The sequence below is a fragment of the Cydia pomonella genome, chromosome 14 (genome assembly GCF_033807575.1).
Source record: "Cydia pomonella isolate Wapato2018A chromosome 14, ilCydPomo1, whole genome shotgun sequence".
Lineage (NCBI taxonomy): Eukaryota > Metazoa > Arthropoda > Insecta > Lepidoptera > Tortricidae > Cydia > Cydia pomonella.
Window position 1 is genome coordinate 15,821,789 of NC_084716.1, and position 23,188 is coordinate 15,844,976.

Sequence of the window (23,188 nt, forward strand, 5' to 3'; positions counted from 1 at the left end):
TAGATTTTTCTTTAATTTAAAATGCATGGCGCCATACATCCCATGACTGGAGCAAAAAAAAACATAGTTTTAATTTGTTCATAATATTGAAACCACTTGCAGTAAATACATTGAAAACATAAAGGACGAATAGAACATTCAACTTTTAACGCATAAAGTGGTAGAAATTTTACAGATGCCGAGAAAATATCAAAATACTCGAAATTTTCTCTTAAATGTTCCATTACTGGTGCCGTTAACATACTACCTATTATAAAAAACATTAGGTATTATTAAAAGAAGGACAGCACCAAAACTAACGGATCAGACTACGCGTCAAAAATATCTACCATTATCTAATATGTAGAACAATCAGACTGTGACAGATACGTTTTCATTTCAAATGCTCTGAAAGAGGGTTAATACTGTGCTAAAAAGTATGCAGAAAGTGATACGTTTCTGCACTAGGCCATTTTTTATTATTAAAGGCAATTAAAATTTGATTTGAAATGAATTTGTTATACAATGTCCATTATAGTTTTTAACTCTCCATTCCATAAATCACGATAATTTTATCTAAATTGTTAATTGAAAGTAACGGCAAGAAATACTTAGTCATGTTTTTTAAATACACATGTATTTTACTTTTATAGTATTCGAAATGAAAAGTAGAGTGTTTAACTCAGATGAAAGACACCATTTCAGTCTCGATCTATTGGCACTCGAACTCAGTGAGATAGAAATGAGTACCTTTCATTCCGTTGGTTAACAGCCTACTATTGAAGGCGAACTGTAGAAATATATCTCTTTTTGAAAAGTATTCCATGATGATAGATACTTTTGGTGCGTTGTTTCATCCGCTATTAATGCTGACTGTACGACAACAGGTCCTCCAGCGCCATCTGTTGATTGTTGGAATATTTAGTAAAATAAAATGACGTCACACCGCCATTTTGAAAGCACCCTTATCTGCGATAGAGATACATTCCGGCAGTCGCGACGTTTTGGCGCCGCGAGGGCAATGACCCGACAGCTACTACTGCTTTTATGGAGTGGAAACTTAGTTTTGGCACTATATAGCTAAGGGCCTACCGCGAACTACGTACGTATTTGTAAATTCGTACGTAAGTGTGTCAGGGTGGCAACACGTCGAACGTGGTTCGCGGTAGGCCCTCTGATAAGTGGACATTGTAGTTTTCGGCCGCTTGCAACTGTAGGTACGTGCTAATGTCAACAACTGACAATTAGAAAAAAAATACAGGTCGATTGACAAGAGCTGGCACGAATGGAATGAATGAATGAATGATGCTTTTATTCGAAATACACATACACATCAATATAAAAAATTACATAACATTTTGGAGAACAAATTTAATTTTTTATCACCCTAACTAACCGTTATGTGTCACACTTGAGTGAAATACGATTTTTCAAAAGTAAACACTCTGATGACATTCAATTTGACATTTATCTACAGATATATTAAAGATTATCGGTATTTAACGGAGTATTGTAATTATAGGGTACACGTAAATCGTAAATAAATTTATAAAAAAATTTACCACAGCAAAAAAAAACGTTAATAATCACTAATACCGGTAGGAAACAGTTGCTATTAATTTACTGGATAAGCAGTGTAGATCCTGCTCCTGTCTCCTGAATCACCCTGTGTTGTGTTAATTAGTATAATTTTTTTTTACTAACACGGTAAAGTAATGAATTGTATAGATATCATAGACAAAATAAAAAGTTACCGGCCCAGATCAAAGAACACAAAAAATATAGTTTCCATAATTCTATTTTTATACGGACCCCGTATTACGGATTAATATTTTCAATATATTAAAACAGCTGGTATGAAGAGTGGCACTGATTTACACACCTAATGTTATGTTAGAGTCTTAATTACACATCATTATCAGTTAATTATACATTCTGGCGCAATAGATACATAATTAATTTGATATTTGGTTACGGAAAGCAGGCCAAGGCACGCGATCCAATAAATCAATTTCGAGCAATGGACTAGGTACATGTATTCAAAATATTTTTTCCTATCTGATGGTGGGTTATTATTGATCTATAAAGTGCGCAGAAAGTGATACGTTTCTGCTCTAGTGCAGAAAAGCGGTATACTTCTGTGTGTTCCCGTGTCATGAGCAACTAGTTGGAAACTGACACTAGTTGAGTAGTGTGACAATATTTAATGTAACACCTTGTACCTACGTATTCTTGCAAATAAACGCTTCTATTCTATTCTATTCTATTCCAACAAATGGAAAATATTACCCTATTTTCCCACCTGGAACAATTGGTAATTGTTCTACTTTTACTAATCCCGCGTTGGATCTTTTTTTATCAAAAATGCTGTAAGATTTTTTTTAAATAAATTATTTATGATTGCTTTTCTATATATAAAATAAATTATTTAATATTTTACGGGATGGATATTTTTTCGCGATTTTGAGGTACCTAGGTCCCATTGTAAAAGTTGCTTATAATGACCTATAGGTATATTCAACCCGTAAATTATTGCAGGTGACTTCATAAACATCTTGTATTTACATCGATTTCATTCGGCGGGTACCAAAATGAATACAAAAAAAAAAAAATTATGAAGCCTTAAACGTGCGTGAATTAGCAAAGACAGAATATTATACAGATATACTTAAATGATTTTTACGATAATAATTGGGTTGCAGCCTGACTCTTAGGTAGAATCTAACAATCAAACTAACTAAAATTATCGTTACTTAGGAAAATACTACTATACTGGATCTTGAGGCGTATTCTGATTGTAGTATCAGGTATTGATCTGGATTTGTCTTGTCATGGATATGTTCTGTCAGGGTCAGAAGTAACATAATATTCTCATGTACTGAAAGTAGGTCGTTATTGTTCTAAGAAGTGTGCAGAAAATGATACGTTTTTGCACTAGTGCATTATATTTTCTTAATACTTTTTTGTAAATATTACCATAAGCAATTAAAGTTTGGTATTAAATTGATTTGTTGTACAATTTCCATCCTGATATTAACTCCACATTCCATAAATAACGATACTTTTACCAGAATTGCTAGTTGAAAGTACCCTCAAGGAATACTATAAAAGTGTATGCTTCTAAGTAAGTAAGTAAATATTCTTTACAGTACATATGGTGCTACTTTACCGCACTAGTGCGAAAATTAGCGTATTACGTAACTATGTCGAACAATTAAAGGGCCATATGTACTGTAAATCGTTGTTCGATACATTTGCGAATAGGTAATTCGCAACTCGTGTCGATTTAAAACACTCCCTGGTCGTGATTTAATTTATCGCCACTCGTTTTGAATTTCCTATTTTTCGCACTTGTATCGTAATGTACTATTATTGCACCGCAAAGAAAACAAATTTAAAAACAGATTTACAATGTAAAGAAATCTTCTCCTGTTTTTTTTTAATACATATTATTATTAATATTTTCCTCGTATTCGAAACAAAAAGTAGAGTGTTTAACGCGGGTGAAAGGCATCATTTCATTCCTTGGTTTTTCATTCATTCTTTTAAAATTAAATGGCTTCAGTCCTTTGGGACAATTTCGCCAGTGACAAGGAATAGGAGCTTTAAATACGACTAAAATTGTACGGTGAGTACAACAGAGTGTACGGTGATTTTATCAGCTCTTGTAAAGTGATAGCTGAAGTTTACATGTAGCTCGTGGACTACCGGCCATTGACTCCAAAATGGTGGTAAATCGCGTTTCAAGATTAATTGTCCATGCACTGCACACTACTACATTAGTTTTAATGTATAATAACAAAAAACTATCAAAAATACACTTAAACAATATTAATTTATTTTGTAGCTATCAAAATTACACTTTAAACAATATTGATATGTCGCTCGAACCGCAAGACCATCCCTTGGTTAACAATCTACTATTATTCAACCAAAAACGTCAATTTTGACTCTGACAGATCATACCATAACAATTTCAGATCAAATTCGTAACCTGTTGTTACAATCAGAATTTGCCTCCTTATCTTTTAGATTACCCAAGTCTAAACCAAACAATAGGGTAGAAAAACACTTGTATTGCATTAACAAGTAACGTAACTTGCAGATACACCCACTTCCGGTGCAGAACGAGCTTTGTCTACCAACCGCTGTTTACTTCCGGTTTCGAGGAATACTTTTAAAGACCAACCACTCCATTTTGATCTTTACCACGCTAAAAATAAGCATTAAAATTGTGTGAGTGGGAAAGTCGGTTGAGAATTATCATTTCTACATTTCCTCACTTTTTCTGTTGGAAACAAGTTTACATTTAATGAGCTATTCGTATTAAAAGGCATTTTCGTGTTACGACATCTTATAGATTTTTTTACAGTACATATGGTGCTACTTTCCCGCACGTGCGGGAATGAGCACTTTCCGTGCATATGTTGAAACTTTAAAGAGCTATGTACTGTAAAACATTGTACGATACACGTGCGAATAGACAATTCGCAAATGGTGTCGATTGAAAACACTCCCTTCGGTCGTGTTTTGATTTATCATCACTTGTTGCGAATTTCCTATTTTCTGCACTTGTATCTTAAATAACTATTATGGGGTTCCGTGTTTGAAATGTAGAAAACGGTTTTTCAGAAAAGGAGACTCCAAAAATATAATTATAATATTTAGATATGACGTCGACGTCCACGATATATTCCAGAAACGACAACTGACTGCAGTTTCAAAGTTTAGCGTACAAGAAAGTATCTGTCCCAATTCTCCCGGGATACGGGCGCAGACAGACTGGCGCCCGCCGCGCTGGCGTCGGAGGGACCGAAATGTTATTGCTGGGGGATATCTTGTTCGCTTGCTTATCGATTTGCAGTTCAATGCTAACGCCTTTTCAAAATACCGGATGATTAACTGAATGCAGTTTCAAATAATTCTAAAGTATAAGAAAGTATCTGTTCCAAATGTTCCAATTCTCCCGGGATACGGACGCAGACAGACTGGCGCCCGCCGCGCTGGCGTCAGAGTGACTGAAATGTTATTGTTGTGGGATATGTCTTGTTCACTTGCTTATTGATTTGCAGTTCAATTCCATGACGTTTTTCAAAATACACATCACATCAGTCACATCTAGTCGCCGCTATAGATACATTAAGACAAAAATTGCCCTTACCAGAATTCGAACTCAGATACATAGGATTCATAAGCATGGTCACTACACGGTAGCATAGTGTAGTAACCTATACAGTGTATTTAAATGTTACAACCTACCACCACACTATCCAAGACCTTGTGCTCGATTCAGATTTAACAATTGGATACGGTTTTGATACGACCTTCACGCTCGATAATTTTGGTGATTGGCGCGCATCTTTGACAACCTATCTGGCCTAGTGAGTAGTGACCGTGCCTATGAAGCCGATGGTCCCGAGTTTAAATCCTGCAAAAATATTTTTGTTCCTGAGTCATGGGTGTTTTCTGTGAATATATAAACAATTATCCTTATATATATATCGTTGCCTAAGTACCTACAACACAAGCCTTATTGAGTTTACTGTGATTGACTTAGTCGATTTGTGTAACAATGTCCCATAATATTTATTTATTTATTTATCTCGTCCACGACTTTCACTTAATTCCGCATGCAATAAACAAAAACGCAAGCGATTTTCAAGCTCGATTCAAAATCATAACGAGTAGTTAAGCCTGAATTGGACTCATTGTTTCTTTAACAAAAAAGAAGCTTCAGAGAGGAAATTAAGCGTATCTCGGTCCTGGAGATAACGCTAATGCCAAGCAAATTAAACTCTTCGTACTTATTTAAAGCGCGAATAGCTCGAGGCGGGGGATGGTGCATATTATGCAGTGGTGCTAACTTAGACTGTTATTACTAAGTATTAGCCATTTTCCTGGCATGGTACCTAGGGTATTGCTAAGGAAAATCATTCATATGAAACTATAAAAGCTTTAAATTAATGGAAGCTAATTTATATCGAAATAACCTAAGTACTACTTGAGATTTTTTTATTAATTTCAACTTGATACCTTAACACGAGATGTTTTAACGCCCAGGCAGACAAGCAGACGGACGAATGTGATCCTTTAAGAATTTAAGGATATTATAGTTTTACCTTTCGTTTGACATTGAAAAGATTTATTATAATAAGCAATAGTAATTGCTAACCATCGGGCGATTCGTCTGCTAGTCTGCCGCTTATACCATTAAAATTGACATCTTAACTAGGTACGCCACAATAAGGCTACGATGTTGTAGACATCTCAGGTTCCGAATGCTCTAAAGAATAACAATGAGTCAGGAACGGTCTGTGAGCTGTGTAAACTCCCATATAAAATGACCCGTTTCATTTGGTTTAGATTGTAATAATTAGTTGTGAAAATTCATCTAAATAAGTGACCTGCGCCTACAGACATGAATCAGTTGGCTTGTAATTAACGCTAAAGACAAATATGAGTTCGAGTTAATTGCGAGTCGACACGCAAACTGAACGGTGGGACGGCTGCAGTAACATTATAACAAAGGCGACGATTTAAGGTAAGTTCGTGTTGTTTCCTCACTCTCACCCAGCGTAAGCATGAGAGAGATGGAAGTGCCAGGGAGCGCAGATGTCATTTTATTAAAAAAATATTTGTGTTTTAAAAATAATAAAGTGATTCCTGAGTGCCCTCAAGCATATAAATGTATATTGCTCATTATTATGAACAATTTTCATATGTTTATTTAGCTTCTGTGCAAAATTTATTATAATTTTTTAAAGTGCATTTTAGACTTTATGTTCGTGATTTTTTCTATCGAAAGTCAAAATCTCAAGATTCAAATCACTGAAGTCCCTAAAGAAAGGCCTCAAGATTTCTAATTAAATTTATGGTAGCCATATTGTGATCCAAAAAACGCTACGACTTTTTCAATCAGAACCTTAACTTCAAATTGAATTTTGATTGAGAAACGAACGAGTGTGTTTCCAAAATGTATGCGGGGACTATTGGCAAGGTGCGAAGTCGGTGGAAGGTGAAGTGGCGCTGATTGTCACAGACACGCGTAGTCTTATGGAATATCAAATATGGAATGTCAAAAAGCCGTTGGAATTAATTTTACTCCTTAAGATTTAACGTAGAAAAGCCGACAGAATGAAGGCTGCACCAGTCGTGCACCTAGCGAATAGCTCACTCTCTTGTGAGATGAAGCTGAGCTGTGAGGAGTAGGACGTCTCCATATCTAAGCGTAGGTGTAAATTGGTGATCAGATGATGACGACATGTAACTAGGCCTTATTAATAACTTAAGTATTATTAAGAGTAAGTAGGTACTAAATCCCTCACCTTTACGAAATACCAATCGTAGTATTAAGCGTACGCATTAAACGCAGGGATCCCCAGATATACCTATCTTTATGTGGCTTGCCAATTCTTTTTACATTAATATAATATATAATTATTACATAATTATTAAGCCAAAACCATCCTGAGAGCAAAAGCAATGTACGATTCGTCAGCTTAAATGGCTATGAACATTGACTTTAGTACTGTAAGTTTGCGGGGTCATATCCCTATACAGCGTTTCCATTTAGACTTCTTTGCTTAATAAAATTCATTTTTGTATAGATAAATTTAAATAATCACTTAAGAAAACGGCGTAAACACGGCCGATACAACCCCGCGGGGCGATTACAATCTTTAACGAAAGCTTTCGCGCCAAATATCTTTTAGAGCCGCGGGCAATCTTTGGTCGTTAGCCACTCCTACTTGCGTCGGTGATAAGGCCCAAGGCATGAGCGCCATACGTGAAATAAAAATAAATTGTTAAGTGTCTGTACGGGCGTCATGTCTGTACCTAGATGCATCAATATGAGTGTAAAAGGTACGGTTCAGATTCAGACTGCAGCAGTGCAGCGCAACATTACTGCCGACTGCGTTGCTGCCGTAAACGTCAAAAATCCGAGCAGCAACGTCGATTCTGACTTTTACGACAGTAATTCAGTCGGCAATAATGACACTGTAATTAGTTAGTTATATGCTGGGCATTTTCCGCAAATCGACAACCATTGTGCCTATTTTTCGTGGACGCTCTATAGTAACGCTGGCGACTAATAGTGTCAGTAAAAGTGACGTTTTGAATAAAACATAGTTTTCTTGATGCATCTCTTTACTTATCATGGTAGGTAAACTTTCGTACTTACACCGTCGATGATGCCGGCGGTCAATGCCACTGTACTAGCGGGACAGCCATGACAGCCAGCAACAATTTGCATGTTGGTTACGCGGCCTGGTATCCTGACTTTAGTAGGGTCATATCCGCTATCGCTCATGCCTAAGGCCGCGCCGTTAACCCGCTGATAGCGGTTCCGGCGCGGCTACCCTTTAACGAGCCGCGCTATCATTTGAATTCATTTATAAGCTCTCAACAATGCCCGTGATTACAGGTCGGCTTGATTAAGTGAATTGATTGCACTTTACACCTGTTTGGATTACCTAAGGAGAAGTTTGACTTACGGAAGTGGATTTTGGAGACCTTACGGGCAATGAGAATGGGGCCAGTACAGCGGTGTCACGCACACGAAGTCTAACGCAACTAGTTGCAACCAATCGCGCGCATGATGCGAACTCATCAACCAATCGCGTTGTGGCGTTAGACTGCACGATTGGCTCGAATCCGTGAGTGATACCACTGGACTGGCACCATTCTTAGTGCCCGTAAGGCTCGTCCTTAGATATATATGTCAATGATTTCATTATTATAATTTTTTATATAGAATAACTCGATTGTAATGATTTGTATAAGCTGATTTAGTTACATTACAGCTAACATGATTTTCAATCTTCGGGTAATTCATAGTAAAAGGACTGGACAAGTTCGTAGTACGAGTCAAAGCTTGTACTACGGGCACTAGGCGACAATATACATATTAATATAGATACATTTCGTGATAAATACATATTAAATGCACCTACCGGGATTCAAACTGGGGACCACCAGCTTCATAGACACTCTGCCAACTCGGTTAGGAGTCCGTCTAGGTTAAATAAAATAAATAAACAAAATGTGCTGATTGTAAGCGCCATGTTTTATGAATTACGATACATTTCCAAAATTAACCGTTAGTAAACTTTACAAATTTAAGATATTGTGGTTGGGTACGCTGTACTTGACTGTAGCAACGAACTAGAATGACTATAGAAGTTTTCAATTTTTACTGAAGACTTGTGGCGCCCGTAAAAATATTGTTAATTGTACCTATTGTTTGGCAGCGCCATCTCTCTGGCTAGCCCGGAATCACCTGAGTTAATTCGGTTAGCAGATCGAACCACACGTTGTCTTAGAGATGGCCAGGAGGCGCCACAAGCCCTCAGTAAAAATTGCATATAGTGCAGGGAATACAGTTAATTTTATTATGTTTGAAAATGGAACGAAACAAAACAAGCAAAACAAATTTAAATGCAACAATAATACAATTTAAAACAACTCGTGATTTTTACGATGATGCAATAAATGATGATTGATTGATTGATAAATTTCATTGAAGTCCTATAACAGGTAGGAACTTACAAGGTGTTGCGAATGCAACTTATTATTATATAAAAATCAATGCAGTAGCTAAACGCAGCCGTCGGGCTCGGCTAGTATTCGGAGGCTTTTCAAAAGCACCAATAGGAGCGCTCCACATATTTTCTAACGCGGCCAATTAAAGGCACCTAAATTAAAACCACCTTTTGAACTGATCAAATATGAAAAATCACTCTTTCATCATCCTCCATACTATCAACACCTACTTTCTACATTGAACCGTTTTGACAAGAACCCTTGTAAACCAGTACCCTTTGGAAGATTATACTTCGCTTCATTATAAATCGAAGTTTTATTTAAGTCGTCGAGATCTTGACCTGCACGGCGGCTACACAAGGCTATTATTAAATTTAATGATTTCTTAAATTGTCTTCATTTGTAACTTATAATTATATGGAACTAATAAAGCTTTATATTCGTTTATTTATAGATAAATAAATAAATCGTGGTGTTTTTCTAAATAAAACTGTGTGTGAGCGGCTTTGCATCTGCATTCGAATATAGGCCTCCATTTATCCAGGCTTGTCGAACTACTAACATCCGCAAATCTGCATCAAATTTCTGCACCGGTTTAAAACATTAAAAACCGGTTTCTTCCTATATGGGTGTTTTTGTTTACGCTACCACAGACCATAATTATTTAGAATAAAATTACATAACACCACCAGCACCAGAAGGAAATAATTATTTAAAATAAAATTCTTAAAACGTTCGCATTCTTATGAACGTTCAGAGCAAAATAAACCGGTTTTTACCGCTATATTAAAAAAAACGGATCCAAGCCTTGCTTAAAAAAAGGGGCAAATTATCCATTAAGGGTTGGAAACAGGCATCTGTCGCGTAAACGGAGGACGCTGGTTCGATTCCAGGCCTGGGCACTGAAGACCTTTGTAATTTTTCCCCTTTTATGCGACATTTATTTCGTTTATATATTCTGATTTGAAATCAGATTCCCTTTCGGAGCGTAGATTCGGATCCTACCGGCTGTGCCATATAAAGTATTAGGAATTATACAATGAATATGAATGCACGTCAGCTGATTATAGACTGATTTATTATTTTCTTGCATGTCGCTACAACCTACCCTACATCTTAAAGTACCCACATATAAATACTGACAGCTAAGTTTTATGAATAAGGGGGATAGTCAATTAAAATCACCAAATCATTATTTCTTCTTGTTGCAGCCCCAGACCCGATGCTGACGTGACCACAAGCACCATGCACCAATGCTCGCTCTTCATACTCACGCTTCTCTGTGTTTCAGTCAAAGGTCAGTTGCTCAACTAATCACTACCAAGGTCAATGTGAGGAAAACCGGTTTTAAAAATAGCGGTATATACCGGTTTCTTTTAGTTTTACTCCGAACTTTAATAAGAACGCGAACGTTTTAAAAACTTGATTGTAACCTCAATTAACCGGTTTATTCGACGAGCAACGAGATGGCCGCCCGGCCTGGTGGTGTGCCGCGTAAACAAAGACACCGAAATAGTACGAAACCGGATTTTATTTTTCTTACCGGTTCAACAGAAATGAACTTTATGGAAATGTTCCCTTAATAACCAATATAAAAATAACGGTTTTACGAACGAAACCCAAATTAAAAGGTTTTGCGCCAAGCACATGATAGCGGTTTAGAAATTTAACCGGTTTCCGTGCCTTGGTTGAGAAGACCTCCATACGGCAAGTACTCTCATATTTGCATTATGTACGTTACTCGGACACAGTAAGGAAGGAAGTGCTTCGTTTCTTAGGCTCTACTGACGTTCCGTAAGTGGAGTATGTGCATAAACGCAAGAGTAAGAAGTGCCGAAAGAGCGGTCTTACCTGCTAGACGGTCTTCTCCACATTGATTTTACTTTATTGATTTTATCTTCCCGAATTAGGAAACTTTTTAACATTTAAAGTTTCAGAAATCCAGAAGCTTTGTTGAACAATCAATTCAGCATTAAGAGTCCTTATTCCTACAGACGAGCGTATTTTGTAAAATGCTTCCTTTTTCATTCAAGATTACGACGTAACTATTAGTATTTATTCAAAAACTGGTAACGTACTTAAATAATCGTTTCCTAAACTAGCGGCTCCAACAGTTCAAATTTTCATTTTCTCTTTTAAACCTCTTTTTTAATGAGGTTTTTTGGGAGTCTTTTCCAAATTTTGCAGTGAGATGTGGCGTTTCGGTTCTCAATTTTGCTATAAACAAGAATCATTTGGTACATAAATGATTACAATTTGATTCAACATATCTCGTACGAGGGGCTGGAATGATTAACAATCGAAGATTCATTGTAAAAAACTGATAAAATACCTTCCGAGTTTTCTTCATTTTTTTGGCGAAAACAGGGTTTTATTATATTTTATTTCCGCAAATTGTACGCATATTTTGCTTTAAAAATAATATTATAGCAAACTGTAACTTTATGTTAAACTATAAAAAAAAAATCGTAACTATGGGACCTACATTACCGTAAATTTATATTTTTTTAAAACAAGTATAAATCACGCAGCAGCGACGCCCCGCTCTCAGTCCGCGCGGAGCGCGCTTAGAGGACGGACCTGTGCTCGATTGTCAGGCATTCGTTGCGATCGTAATCAGCTACGGAGTTCCGAGAAGTGCTATATACTGCGATTAGAAAATCTTAATAAAAGTTCATTATTTACAGTATGCCTAACAGACTCGCTTATTGATGGATTTTCAGTGTTACTTTTTTTTTAATACTAAGTCGGTGGCAAACAAGCATACGGCCCGCATATGTACGCCTGCAACTCCAGAGGAGTTACATGCGCGTTGCCGACCCTAACCCCCTCCCACCCCTCGTTGAGCTCTGGCAACCTTACTCACCGGCAGGAACACAACACTATGAGTAAGGTCTAGTGTTATTTGGCTGCGATTTTCTGAAAAACGCATTTTCACTTGAAATTACGTTAGGGTTTGCATTATTATTTTTGACCCGGATGAAGTCCAAGTTCTCATGATGGAGTCAGGAGTTGGTCACCAGAACTCCTAATCTACTAATTATAATCCCATCGTGTTTGGGCTCAAAAGATTTGCCCTGACGAACACCATCGATCTAGATGAGGTCCAGGGTCTCATGATGGAGTCAGGAGTTGGTCACTAGAACTCCTAATCTACTCATTATAATTCCATCGTGTTTGGGCTCAACAGAGTTGCCCTGATGAGCACCTTCAATCTAGATGAGGTCCAGGGTCTCATGATGGAGTCAGGAGCTGGTCACCAGAACTCCTAATCTACTCATCATAACTCCATCGTGTTTGGGTTCAATCGAGTTGCCCTGACGAGCACCATCAATCTAGATGAGGTCCAGGGTCTCATGATGGAGTCAGGAGCTGGTCACCAGAACTCCTAATCTACTCATCATAACTCCATCGTGTTTGGGCTCAATAGATTTGCCCTGATGAACACCATCGATCTAGATGAGGCCCAGGGTCTCATGATGGAGTCAGGAGTTGGTCACCAGAACTCCTAAACTACTCATCATAACCTCATCGTGTTCGGGCTCAATAGATTTGCTCTGACGAGCATCATCAATCTAGATAAAGTCCAGGGTCTCATGATGGAGTCAGGAGTTGGTCACTAGAACTCCTAATCTACTCATTATAATTCCAACGTGTTTGGGCTCAAAAGATTTGCCCTGATGAGCACCATCGATCTAGATGAGGTCCAGGGTCTCATGATGGAGTCAGGAGTTGGTCACCAGAACTCCTACTCTACTCATCATAACTCCATCGTGTTTGGGCTCAATAGAGTTGCCCTGACGAGCACCTTCAATCTAGATGAGGTCCAGGGTCTCATGATGGAGTCAGGAGCTGGTCACCAGAACTCCTAATCTACTCATCATAACTCCATCGTGTTTGGGTTCAATAGAGTTGCCCTGACGAGCACCATCAATCTAGATGAGGTCCAGGGTCTCATGATGGAGTCAGGAGCTGGTTACCAGAACTCCTAATCTACTCATCATAACTCCATCGTGTTTGGGCTCAATAGATTTGCCCTGATGAACACCATCGATCTAGATGAGGCCCAGGGTCTCATGATGGAGTCAGGAGTTGGTCACCAGAACTCCTAATCTGCTCATCATAACCTCATCGTGTTCGGGCTCAATAGATTTGCCCTGACGAGCATCATCAATCTAGATAAAGTCCAGGGTCTCATGATAGAGTCAGGAGTTGGTCACTAGAACTCCTAATCTACTCATTATAATTCCAACGTGTTTGGGCTCAAAAGATTTGCCCTGACGAGCACCATCGATCTAGATGAGGTCCAGGGTCTCATGATGGAGTCAGGAGTTGATCACCAGAACTCCTAGTCTATTCATCATAACTCCATCGTGTTTGGGCTCAAAAGATTTGCCCTGACGAGTACCATCGATCTAGATTAAGTCGAGGGTCTCATGATGGACTCAGTAGTTGGTCACCAGAACTCCTAATCTATTCATCATAATGGTAATTTGATGGTGCTTGTCGGAGTAAATCTATTGAACCCAAACACGATGGAGTTATGATAAATAGATTACGAGTTCTGGTGACCAACTCCTGACTCCATCATGAGACCCTGGACTTCATCTAGATCGATGGTACTCGTCAGGGCAAATCTTTTGAGCCCAAACACGATGGAATTATAATGAGTAGATTATGAGTTCTAGTGACCAGGTCCTGACTCCATCATGAGACCCTGAACATCATCTAGATTGATGGTGCTCGTGAGGGCAAATCTATTGAGCCCAAACACGATGGAGTTATGATGAGTAGATTAGGAATTATGGTGACCAACTCCTGACTCCATCATGAGACCCTGGACTTCATCTAGATCGATGGTACTCGTCAGGGCAAATCTTTTGAGCCCAAACACGATGGAATTATAATGAGTAGATTAGGAGTTCTGGTGACCAACTCCTGACTCCATCATGAGACCCTGGACCTCATCTAGATCGATGGTGCTCGTCAGGGCAAATCTTTTGAGCCCAAACACGTTGGAATTATAATGAGTAGATTAGGAGTTCTAGTGACCAACTCCTGACTCCATCATGAGACCCTGGACTTTATCTAGATTGATGATGCTCGTCAGGGCAAATCTATTGAGCCCGAACACGATGAGGTTATGATGAGTAGATTAGGAGTTCTGGTGACCAACTCCTGACTCCATCATGAGACCCTGGGCCTCATCTAGATCGATGGTGTTCATCAGGGCAAATCTATTGAGCCCAAACACGATGGAGTTATGATGAGTAGAGTAGGAGTTCTAGTGACCAACTCCTGACTCCATCATGAGACCCTGAACATCATCTAGATTGATGGTGCTCGTGAGGGCAAATCTATTGAGCCCAAACACGATGGAGTTATGATGAGTAGATTAGGAATTATGGTGACCAACTCCTGACTCCATCATGAGACCCTGGACTTCATCTAGATTGATGGTGCTCATCAGGGTAAATCTATTAAGCCCAAACTCGATGGAGTTATGATGAGTAGATTAGGAGTTCTGGGGAGTTCTGGTGACCAACTCCTGACTCCGTCATGAGACCCTGGACCTCATCTAGATCGATGGTGTTCGTCAGGGCAAATCTTTTGAGCCCAAGCACGATGGAATTATAATGAGTAGATTAGGAGTTCTGGTGACCAACTCCTGACTCCATCATAAGAACCTGGATGGACTTCATTCGGGTCAAAAATAATAATACAAACCCTAACGTGATTTCAAATAACACTGAAACTCTATAGCACTAATGTGCGCAAACGATTGGCATCTTGACTACGCAGCATGGGTGCGTAGCCACCATGCCAATCGATACGACAACGAAACACTATCTGTCTCTCTCTCGTACTAATATACACAAACGATTGGCATCTTGGCTGGGCAGCATGGGTGCGTAGCCAACATGCCAAACGTTTACGCTACGACAAGGAAACACTATCTGTCTCTCTATCGCACTAATATGCGCAATTGATTGGCTTCTTGGCTAGGTATCATGGGTGCGTAGCCAACATGCCAATCGTTTACGATACGACAACGAAACACTACTCTCTCTCTATCGCACTAATATACGCAAACGATTGGTATTTTGGCTAGGCACTAAGCAAGTGTGTGGCCAACATGCCAATCGTTTACGATACGACAACGAAACACTATCTGTCTCTCTATCGCACTAATATACTTTATTTATACCTGCAGTCATTTAGTAACTTCTTCATTTTCCATTGGTGTGAAAGAGACAGAATAAAGAGCAAGGGTTATAGTACACTCTGTAGTCTGTACACTTAGTAGTAGTGTACATAAAAAAAAAAACTACTGTGCATATACAATAAAATAAAGAGTGCCCATATGATATCATATGACACTAAAATTAATGTTGCTTGAAATTATATTGAAAACTATCAAGATTATTCTAGTCTGCATTGAAACGCGCGTCGCGTTGCCGGCGCTCGCGTACCGAGCGCCAACGCCATCTATCGAGCGTTATTTCGTGAAATCGGAGAACGCTCCAAGGATTAAGGGCTCTTAAATTCAGTTTCAATGTGTCTTACTTCACTTAATCTCGTAGCTTAAGAGTCCCCGGCAAGCTCGGCCGAATTTCACCTTCCCATACAAACGGAGTTTCGTTCTCATTTTAAAACTACGTGTTGGATTGTAATGAAATTTTGCACATAAAATGACATCAGGTAAATGTAGTGCAGAAATTAGTTTATGTTATTCTTATTAGTTTATCTTATAAAACAAACGAAATAGAGAAAAAACAAGTCTCTTCTTCTTCCTCGCGTTGTCCCGGCATTTGCCACGGCTCATGGGAGCCTGGGGTCCGCTTGACAACTAATCCCAAGATTTGGCGTAGGCACTAGTTTTTACGAAAGCGACTGCCATCAGACCTTCCAACCCAGAGGATAAACTAGGCCTTGTTGGGATTAGTCCGGTTTCCTCACGATGTTTTCCTTCACCGAAAAGCGACTGGTAAATATCAAATGATATTTCGTACATAAGTTCCGAAAAACTCATTGGTACGAGCCGGGGTTTGAACCCGCGACCTCCGGATTGCAAGTCGCACGCTCTTACCGCTAGGCCACCAGCGCTTATAGAGCGAAAACAAGTATTGTATGAAAATCTTAAATTCGCTGTATTGTTTTATCTGAAACTACATAAACTACTCGTAATTACAGCCCTAGATGTACTCCTATCCTATTGAGATTACAAAGTTTCAGAGCAATCCAGCTAGTCGTTTTAAAATGAGAGCGTAACTATGTTTCTATGGAGCACCGAGCTTGTTGGGGACCCTTAAACATGAATTTTCTTGATGATTGAATTTAAGGTTTTAAATTTGATTGAATTTAAGGTTTTAGTCTGTAAATGGAATTTAAAAAAAAGGAAAATATTGTACCCAATGCATACAAATAATGAATAGCTATTCTCCATTTTGTAATTGCCTAACGTGTTTATTATGTATTTATTTAAACTTTATTGCACTATAAAAATAAGTACAAATGGTAGACTTAACGCCTTAAGGCATTCTCTACCAGTCAATCATAGGGCAAAACAGAAATTCTTGAATGTAGTTGCAGTGAGAAAAATAATTGAGAAAACATGACATCTATAAGCAATTTTGAATAACTATTTACAATATATATTGTTTATTTATTTTCTGCTTTTTGTCTCCTTACAGATATATCCGGAAGCTGGGAGGAATGGTGGACATACGATGGAATCTCTGGTAAGCAATTTTTCTATATTTCTCAGTCATCTTCCTAAAACCTTCTACTTATTTAATAGTTTTGTAATTACAATTCTGAGCTATCAAACGACGCTATCATATCAATTCTCATTCATTCCCCTAATCACGTTCACTCGAAAAACTACCCGGCACGGTAATGACACGGGGTAATGACGAAGATACCATCTTAATGACGACCCGTATCATTTGTATCGGCTAGTGTCCGACCCGGGTGACATTTATCTACAGTCAAAGGACATTGGAATCTGATGACATGGTAATGACTATGTTGCGAGATTAACCTACCCAAACAGAATTATTTTAGGATATATTTACACAGTCAGAAATGTTTGTGGTTGGAATATTTTTATCATTACGGACGTATTTTTTAAGAACTCGCGTCGTAAGTACAAAGAGAGTTGTTCGTAGCTAAATAAACTGATCTAAGGCCGACATATTAAATAAAAACCGGCCAAGAGCATGCGAACCATGCTCAGTGTAGGGTTCCGTAATTACCCTTATAGAATTAAACATTAAATAAAAACCGGCCAAGAGCATGCGAGCCATGGCCAGTGTAGGGATCCATAGTTACCTTTTTGTCACAATACGTATTAGTAGGTATAGTAGCCTTTCACCCGAGATAAACACTACTATTCATATCGAATACGAGAAAACCAAATAATACATGGCAAATTTGCATAATCAGTAATTAACGTAATAGACCATTGGACATATTTTTTTAAATCAGGGTTTTTATTTAACTAAGCAGGGAAGACTTTTTCCGATAACTAAAAAACGGTTTAACCGATCATGTTCACTATAGTTTTTATTGAAAGTATCGATCATATTTTTTTAAGCCATGGGTCAAAAAATAAAGTATGACGAATATGTTTTGTCTTTCGGAGCAGTTATATCTGAAAACATTTATTTTATCAAAAAATGGTTATTGGAGAACAGTATTATATGAAATACCTATCCAAGAATACCCCACCATAGGATTAAAGCGTATCTTTTTTTGTAGGGGAGGTACCCCAATTTCTTTTTGTAATTTTTATTTTACCACTTTGTCGCCATGATTGATTTATGTATTAATGCCAAATTGCAGCTTTATAGCACTAACGATCACGGAACAAAGACACGCATGAACAGACAGACGGACATGGCAAAACTATGCTTGTGGATAAAGTTATGGATATTTTTTTTTTGCAATAATTAAATTATGTACTGTTAGGTAGTTTGGCATTTTAATTAAGTTAAACGTACACCATTAAAATTTAATACATTTTATTTACATACCGTTATGATCAAAATTATTTATACTCTTACAACTGAACTGACTCATAAATAATACATGATCGTAGCGATTGTAAAACAATTTTTTGTTGAGTGCATTTTCAGATACATGTCCCGAAATATTTTTAAAACACATTTCTGGCAGCTCTGTTATTATTTAAGGCTTCAACATTGAATATTAAAATATGAAACACTGTGAATGATACTAAAAATTTGATTATAAACACCAAAACTCAGCACGTATAATTACTACTAGCCTAATGACACTGTATCTCCAATCTACATTTAATAAAACTTCTTCTAATTCATATTATAATAAGACTATTTTCCTTATAAACACATGCTTTTATCACCTTTGGGTTTTACAAAGTAAAATAATTACCATGGTGCATATTTTATTTGACCTACAAAAATGTCCTAATGTAACGGTAATGACGGGACCCCGGTAATGACACAGACACCCTACTAACATTACGTCCGTTTCAATGCACAGCGATGGCCGAATTTTGCGGTCCCAGATTCCTATTGAATTGGATAGTGCATTACGTGGGCTTGGATGGCCATTCTGTTTGAGTAGCGTGGGCAATTTTGGTACGTCATCGTTTTAAATATGCCCATTCGCGGAATTCGTTTAAATGTTAATTCAGTTGTAAAACGTAGGGTTAGTGGAATCAGAATGTAGTAAATAAATAAGACTGACAGTCTTCATACTACGCCGCAAAAATATTCGATGTTGCAGATGTGTTTGCTATTATTTTTACATTTTATTAATTTGCATATGGAAACTGCCACCCTAATGCTATTTATAATTTCAGAATGTAAATTTGACTTGACTGGCCGCAATTATAAACACAAAAGTATTAAAGCAAGCATTTTCTGAGCCCTTCATTTCCTGAGCCTCAAAAAGGTTTAAATTTTTAAAATTTGACGATGACATTGATTGAGAATAAATCTTAAATAATTTTATCATGCTTATATAATATTATATTTTTGCGCATAAATATGACAAAGGCCATGAAAGTCGCATTTTACGTTTATAAGTCATAAAAGTAGTAGGTTACAGACTGTATACCTATAAAGCCACAATTTAAAAAATATAAAAAGGCACGCGAGTACGGTCAGTGGGCGACACTCCTCCTTTCGGCTTTCCCCGGATCCGTTCGGCTTAGCATTGCTCCGAGCAATTATAAGGGTTAGCACAGCTTGACGTCCCTACTGATAAGATAATGACTTGAATTTTGACAACCCTAAATGGCCGAAGTGCCATACAGTAAAAAGGGACAGCATAATTCGTCCCTGAATCACTGTCAAACTTCGGTTTCGTATTTGTAGGAAGTACTTATAATTTCTGTAAGGTAGTACTATTATTTATTCTGTGGTACAGCGTTATTAATTATTATGGAGGGTATTCGTTAACGGCATCCTAGCCTAGTCGGTTAGTGACCCTGCTTACGAAGCAAGATGTCCCGGGTTCGAATCCTGGTATGGACATTTATTTGTATGTTTATCACAGATATTTGTTCCTGAGTTATGGATGTTCTCTATGTACCTATTGAAGTAGGTATCTGTACGTATATATTATATATATATATATATATATATAATATATCGTCCCCACCCCACAAGTCTTATTGAGCTTACTGTGGGACTAGGTAGATTTATTTATTTATTTTTATTTATTTATTTGACACATTTATTTACACGGCATTACAGCCCACACCAATACACCGAGAAACGAAATTTTAACAAATGAATAAAATAAGAATACATGAAACAAAACATAAAAAGCTTAGATATGGAAACACAATAAATAAAAAAACACATATAAGTACTAGCTAGCCTATTATCCATCATCTCACAATACTTCAAGCATTCACGGTACACACATGCCTATTCAGACGCAAACGAATCACACTGGGGTGCGGCCATCTGGAGCTCATTGAGCATCGTCAGTGCGCGGAGCAGCGGTGAGTTCCTGCGCGACACCGTGCGCGCGGCCGGGACCGCCAGCAGAGGGCGCGCTCGAGGCCTCAAGTTTATTCTCGGGACTTCCGGGACATAAAGCCTCAAGACTCGACCCACGAGTTCCGGGCAGTCAGACTCCCCTCGCAGCATACGACACACCGCTATTGACAAATTATTGTTAAGCTTTACCTCCAGAGAGTTATATCCGAGAACTCCAAGTACAAATTTTGTTGGATACAAAAACGGATAAAACCCGTATCTTTTTTTAGATATCAATCTCAAGAACGCTTTCTTGACTCTCTTTAGAAGTAAGGCATATGTCGATTCGTGTGGGTGCCATACGATTGAGGAAGACTCTAGTTTGCTTCTGACCAATGCATTAAAAACAAGCGTTATGGCCCCGATATCCCGAAAATCCTTCGTATTACGACACACAAAGCCCCATCTCGGAAAACAGTTTTGTACGAGCGTTTGAATATGTTCATGGAAGGTGAGGCGAGCATCAAATATCACTCCGAGATCTTTTAAGGAGAACTTTCTATCAATAATATCATTTCCCACCCTATAATGAGCAAAAATAGGGTTAGCAGCACGACTAAACGTGCATACACAGCATTTGTCAACATTGAAATTAAGTTTATTAACAACGCTCCATCGCATTACGGCGTCAATATCCTGCTGAAGAGAGGTGCAGTCTATGCTTTGCTTCACTCCAAAGACCAATTTCAGGTCATCAGCATAAAGTAAGCACTTTGCATTCTTAACCTCTGCCTCTAAGTTATTGACCATCAAGCCAAACAAGAGAGGACCCAATATGGACCCCTGACTGAAGCCTGATCTAGTGTGATATGGAGCTGAGACAAAGCACCCATGACGGACGTACTGCTGTCGATCGCGCAGGTAACTTGCAAATAAGTTAATTAACTTTGGTGAAAACCCTAAAGCATCAAGTTTTCTCAGCAAAACGTCGTTATCCACGCGATTGAAAGCCTTTTTGAAGTCAAAATACAGCACGTCCACCTGGATGCCTTTGTCAAGGTGCTCGGAGATGATGTCCGTCAAGATCAGCAGATTAGTATTGACAGAGCGATTTGCTCGAAAGCCATGCTGCGAATCACATAAAAATGTCTTTAATTGCCCTGATATCAACTTATGCAGGATTGAGTCAAAGAGCTTTGCTAGGGTAGGGTAGGCTATCGGCTTGTAATTTTCGACGTTTCTGATGTCATTGGGGTTTAGAATAGGCCTAACCCGCGATATTTTTCCACTGGGTTGGATATGTACCAGTAGAAAGTGCCAGGTTTAACAAAAAGTGTAGAATATGTATTATATTTGATTTATTTATTTATTCGTCTTGAATATTTACTAGCCTTTGGTGGAATAGATTTGTGTCGATGCGGGAGTTCGGTTGGAAATGATTATGAAGAATATGGAACTGTTCAGCTTTGTATGCTTGTGCTGAAAATCGTTGTTATTTGACGGACAACGGTTATTTTCCTCTCGTAAATAGAGCCGGTGTGGATAAAAGCTGGAACAATACGTACCTATTGTTTTAGTTTTCGTTTTGGTTGATATATAACACAACACTGCCAGGCTATACAAGGAGTAACTAAAATAGTGGGGGTCCGTTCAAGGACATATTTGGTATCGTGTCCTGATTAGGAAAGGGTAAAGATTTTTTTTAAGACTTCTTGACGACGTAAAAAATAAACTTTTTTTTCTATTGGCCGGGTCGTCCGAGTCGCCCAACCCTCCATACAAAGACCAAAAATTTTCCGAGACAAATTTTTTTTATTATTTTTTCTTAATTACAACACGATACCAATCCCCACTAAGTAGGTACTTTTGTTCCAGCCCGTATAGTAGGTATCATGTGCATTTGTTCGGTTGCACCAATCATCATCAACTGAATTAAAATTGCTCAGTTAAAAAAAATCCAGATACTTCTTCATTTATACTCCGCCTCTTTCTCATTCATGAAATGTTCATATTATTAGTATACGTGATGGCTTCTTATTAGCACACTTTAATTATATTTCAAGCGTACGCGTCATTTCATATCTGTGATAACGCCAAGAAGTTAAAGAATCTACACATTATTAGTACATTACGATACAAGTGCGAAAAATAGGAAATTCGAAACGAGTGGCGATAAATTAAAACACGACCGAAGGGAGTGTTAAATCGACACGAGTTGCGAATTACCTATTCGCACATGTATCGTACAACGTTTTACAGTACATATGGCTCTTTAAATGTTCGACACAGTAACGTAATATGCTAATTTTCGCACTAGTGCAGTAAAGTAGCACCATATGTACTGTAAAACTTATTTAAACATCGTTGTCAATCGATACCTTTCAAACTTTACCGCAAACTATAAACTTTTCTATTCAACTGATACTTATCTGGAGATCGCTTTGCGTGCGTTTCGTAATGGCTGATAAGACAACTATAGGGGCCTAAGATACATTGATTGAGTAAGATGTGTAAAATCTAAGACAATTTCGTGCTTCGAATTTGACTATTTACCTGTCAAATTCGAAGCACGAAATTGTCTTAGATTTAGCGGTAACTCTGATTATGAAACTTGACGTTTGACAATTCAGTGAACGCCAAAATGGCGTAGTACAGCGCCATCTGTTTTGGATTTCAAACTAAGCATA

At 38.1% G+C, this 23,188-nt stretch overlaps 1 protein-coding gene across 3 annotated transcripts in view; it reads left to right on the plus strand.

Annotated features, from left to right (window-relative positions):
- LOC133525065 (carbonic anhydrase-related protein 10-like) overlaps positions 1–23,188 on the plus strand; it is a 67,335-nt gene that overhangs the window by 20,426 nt on the left and 23,721 nt on the right. For 2 of the 3 annotated variants that reach the window (XM_061861289.1, XM_061861291.1), the window contains exons 2-3: positions 10,734–10,819; positions 17,217–17,264. In XM_061861289.1, the coding sequence (XP_061717273.1) occupies positions 10,768–10,819; positions 17,217–17,264 (100 nt within the window). In that variant the 5' untranslated portion in view covers positions 10,734–10,767. Of the gene's footprint in view, positions 1–9,948; positions 10,820–17,216; positions 17,265–23,188 lie in introns of those variants that run through there. The other variant, XM_061861290.1, reaches the window with a different exon arrangement.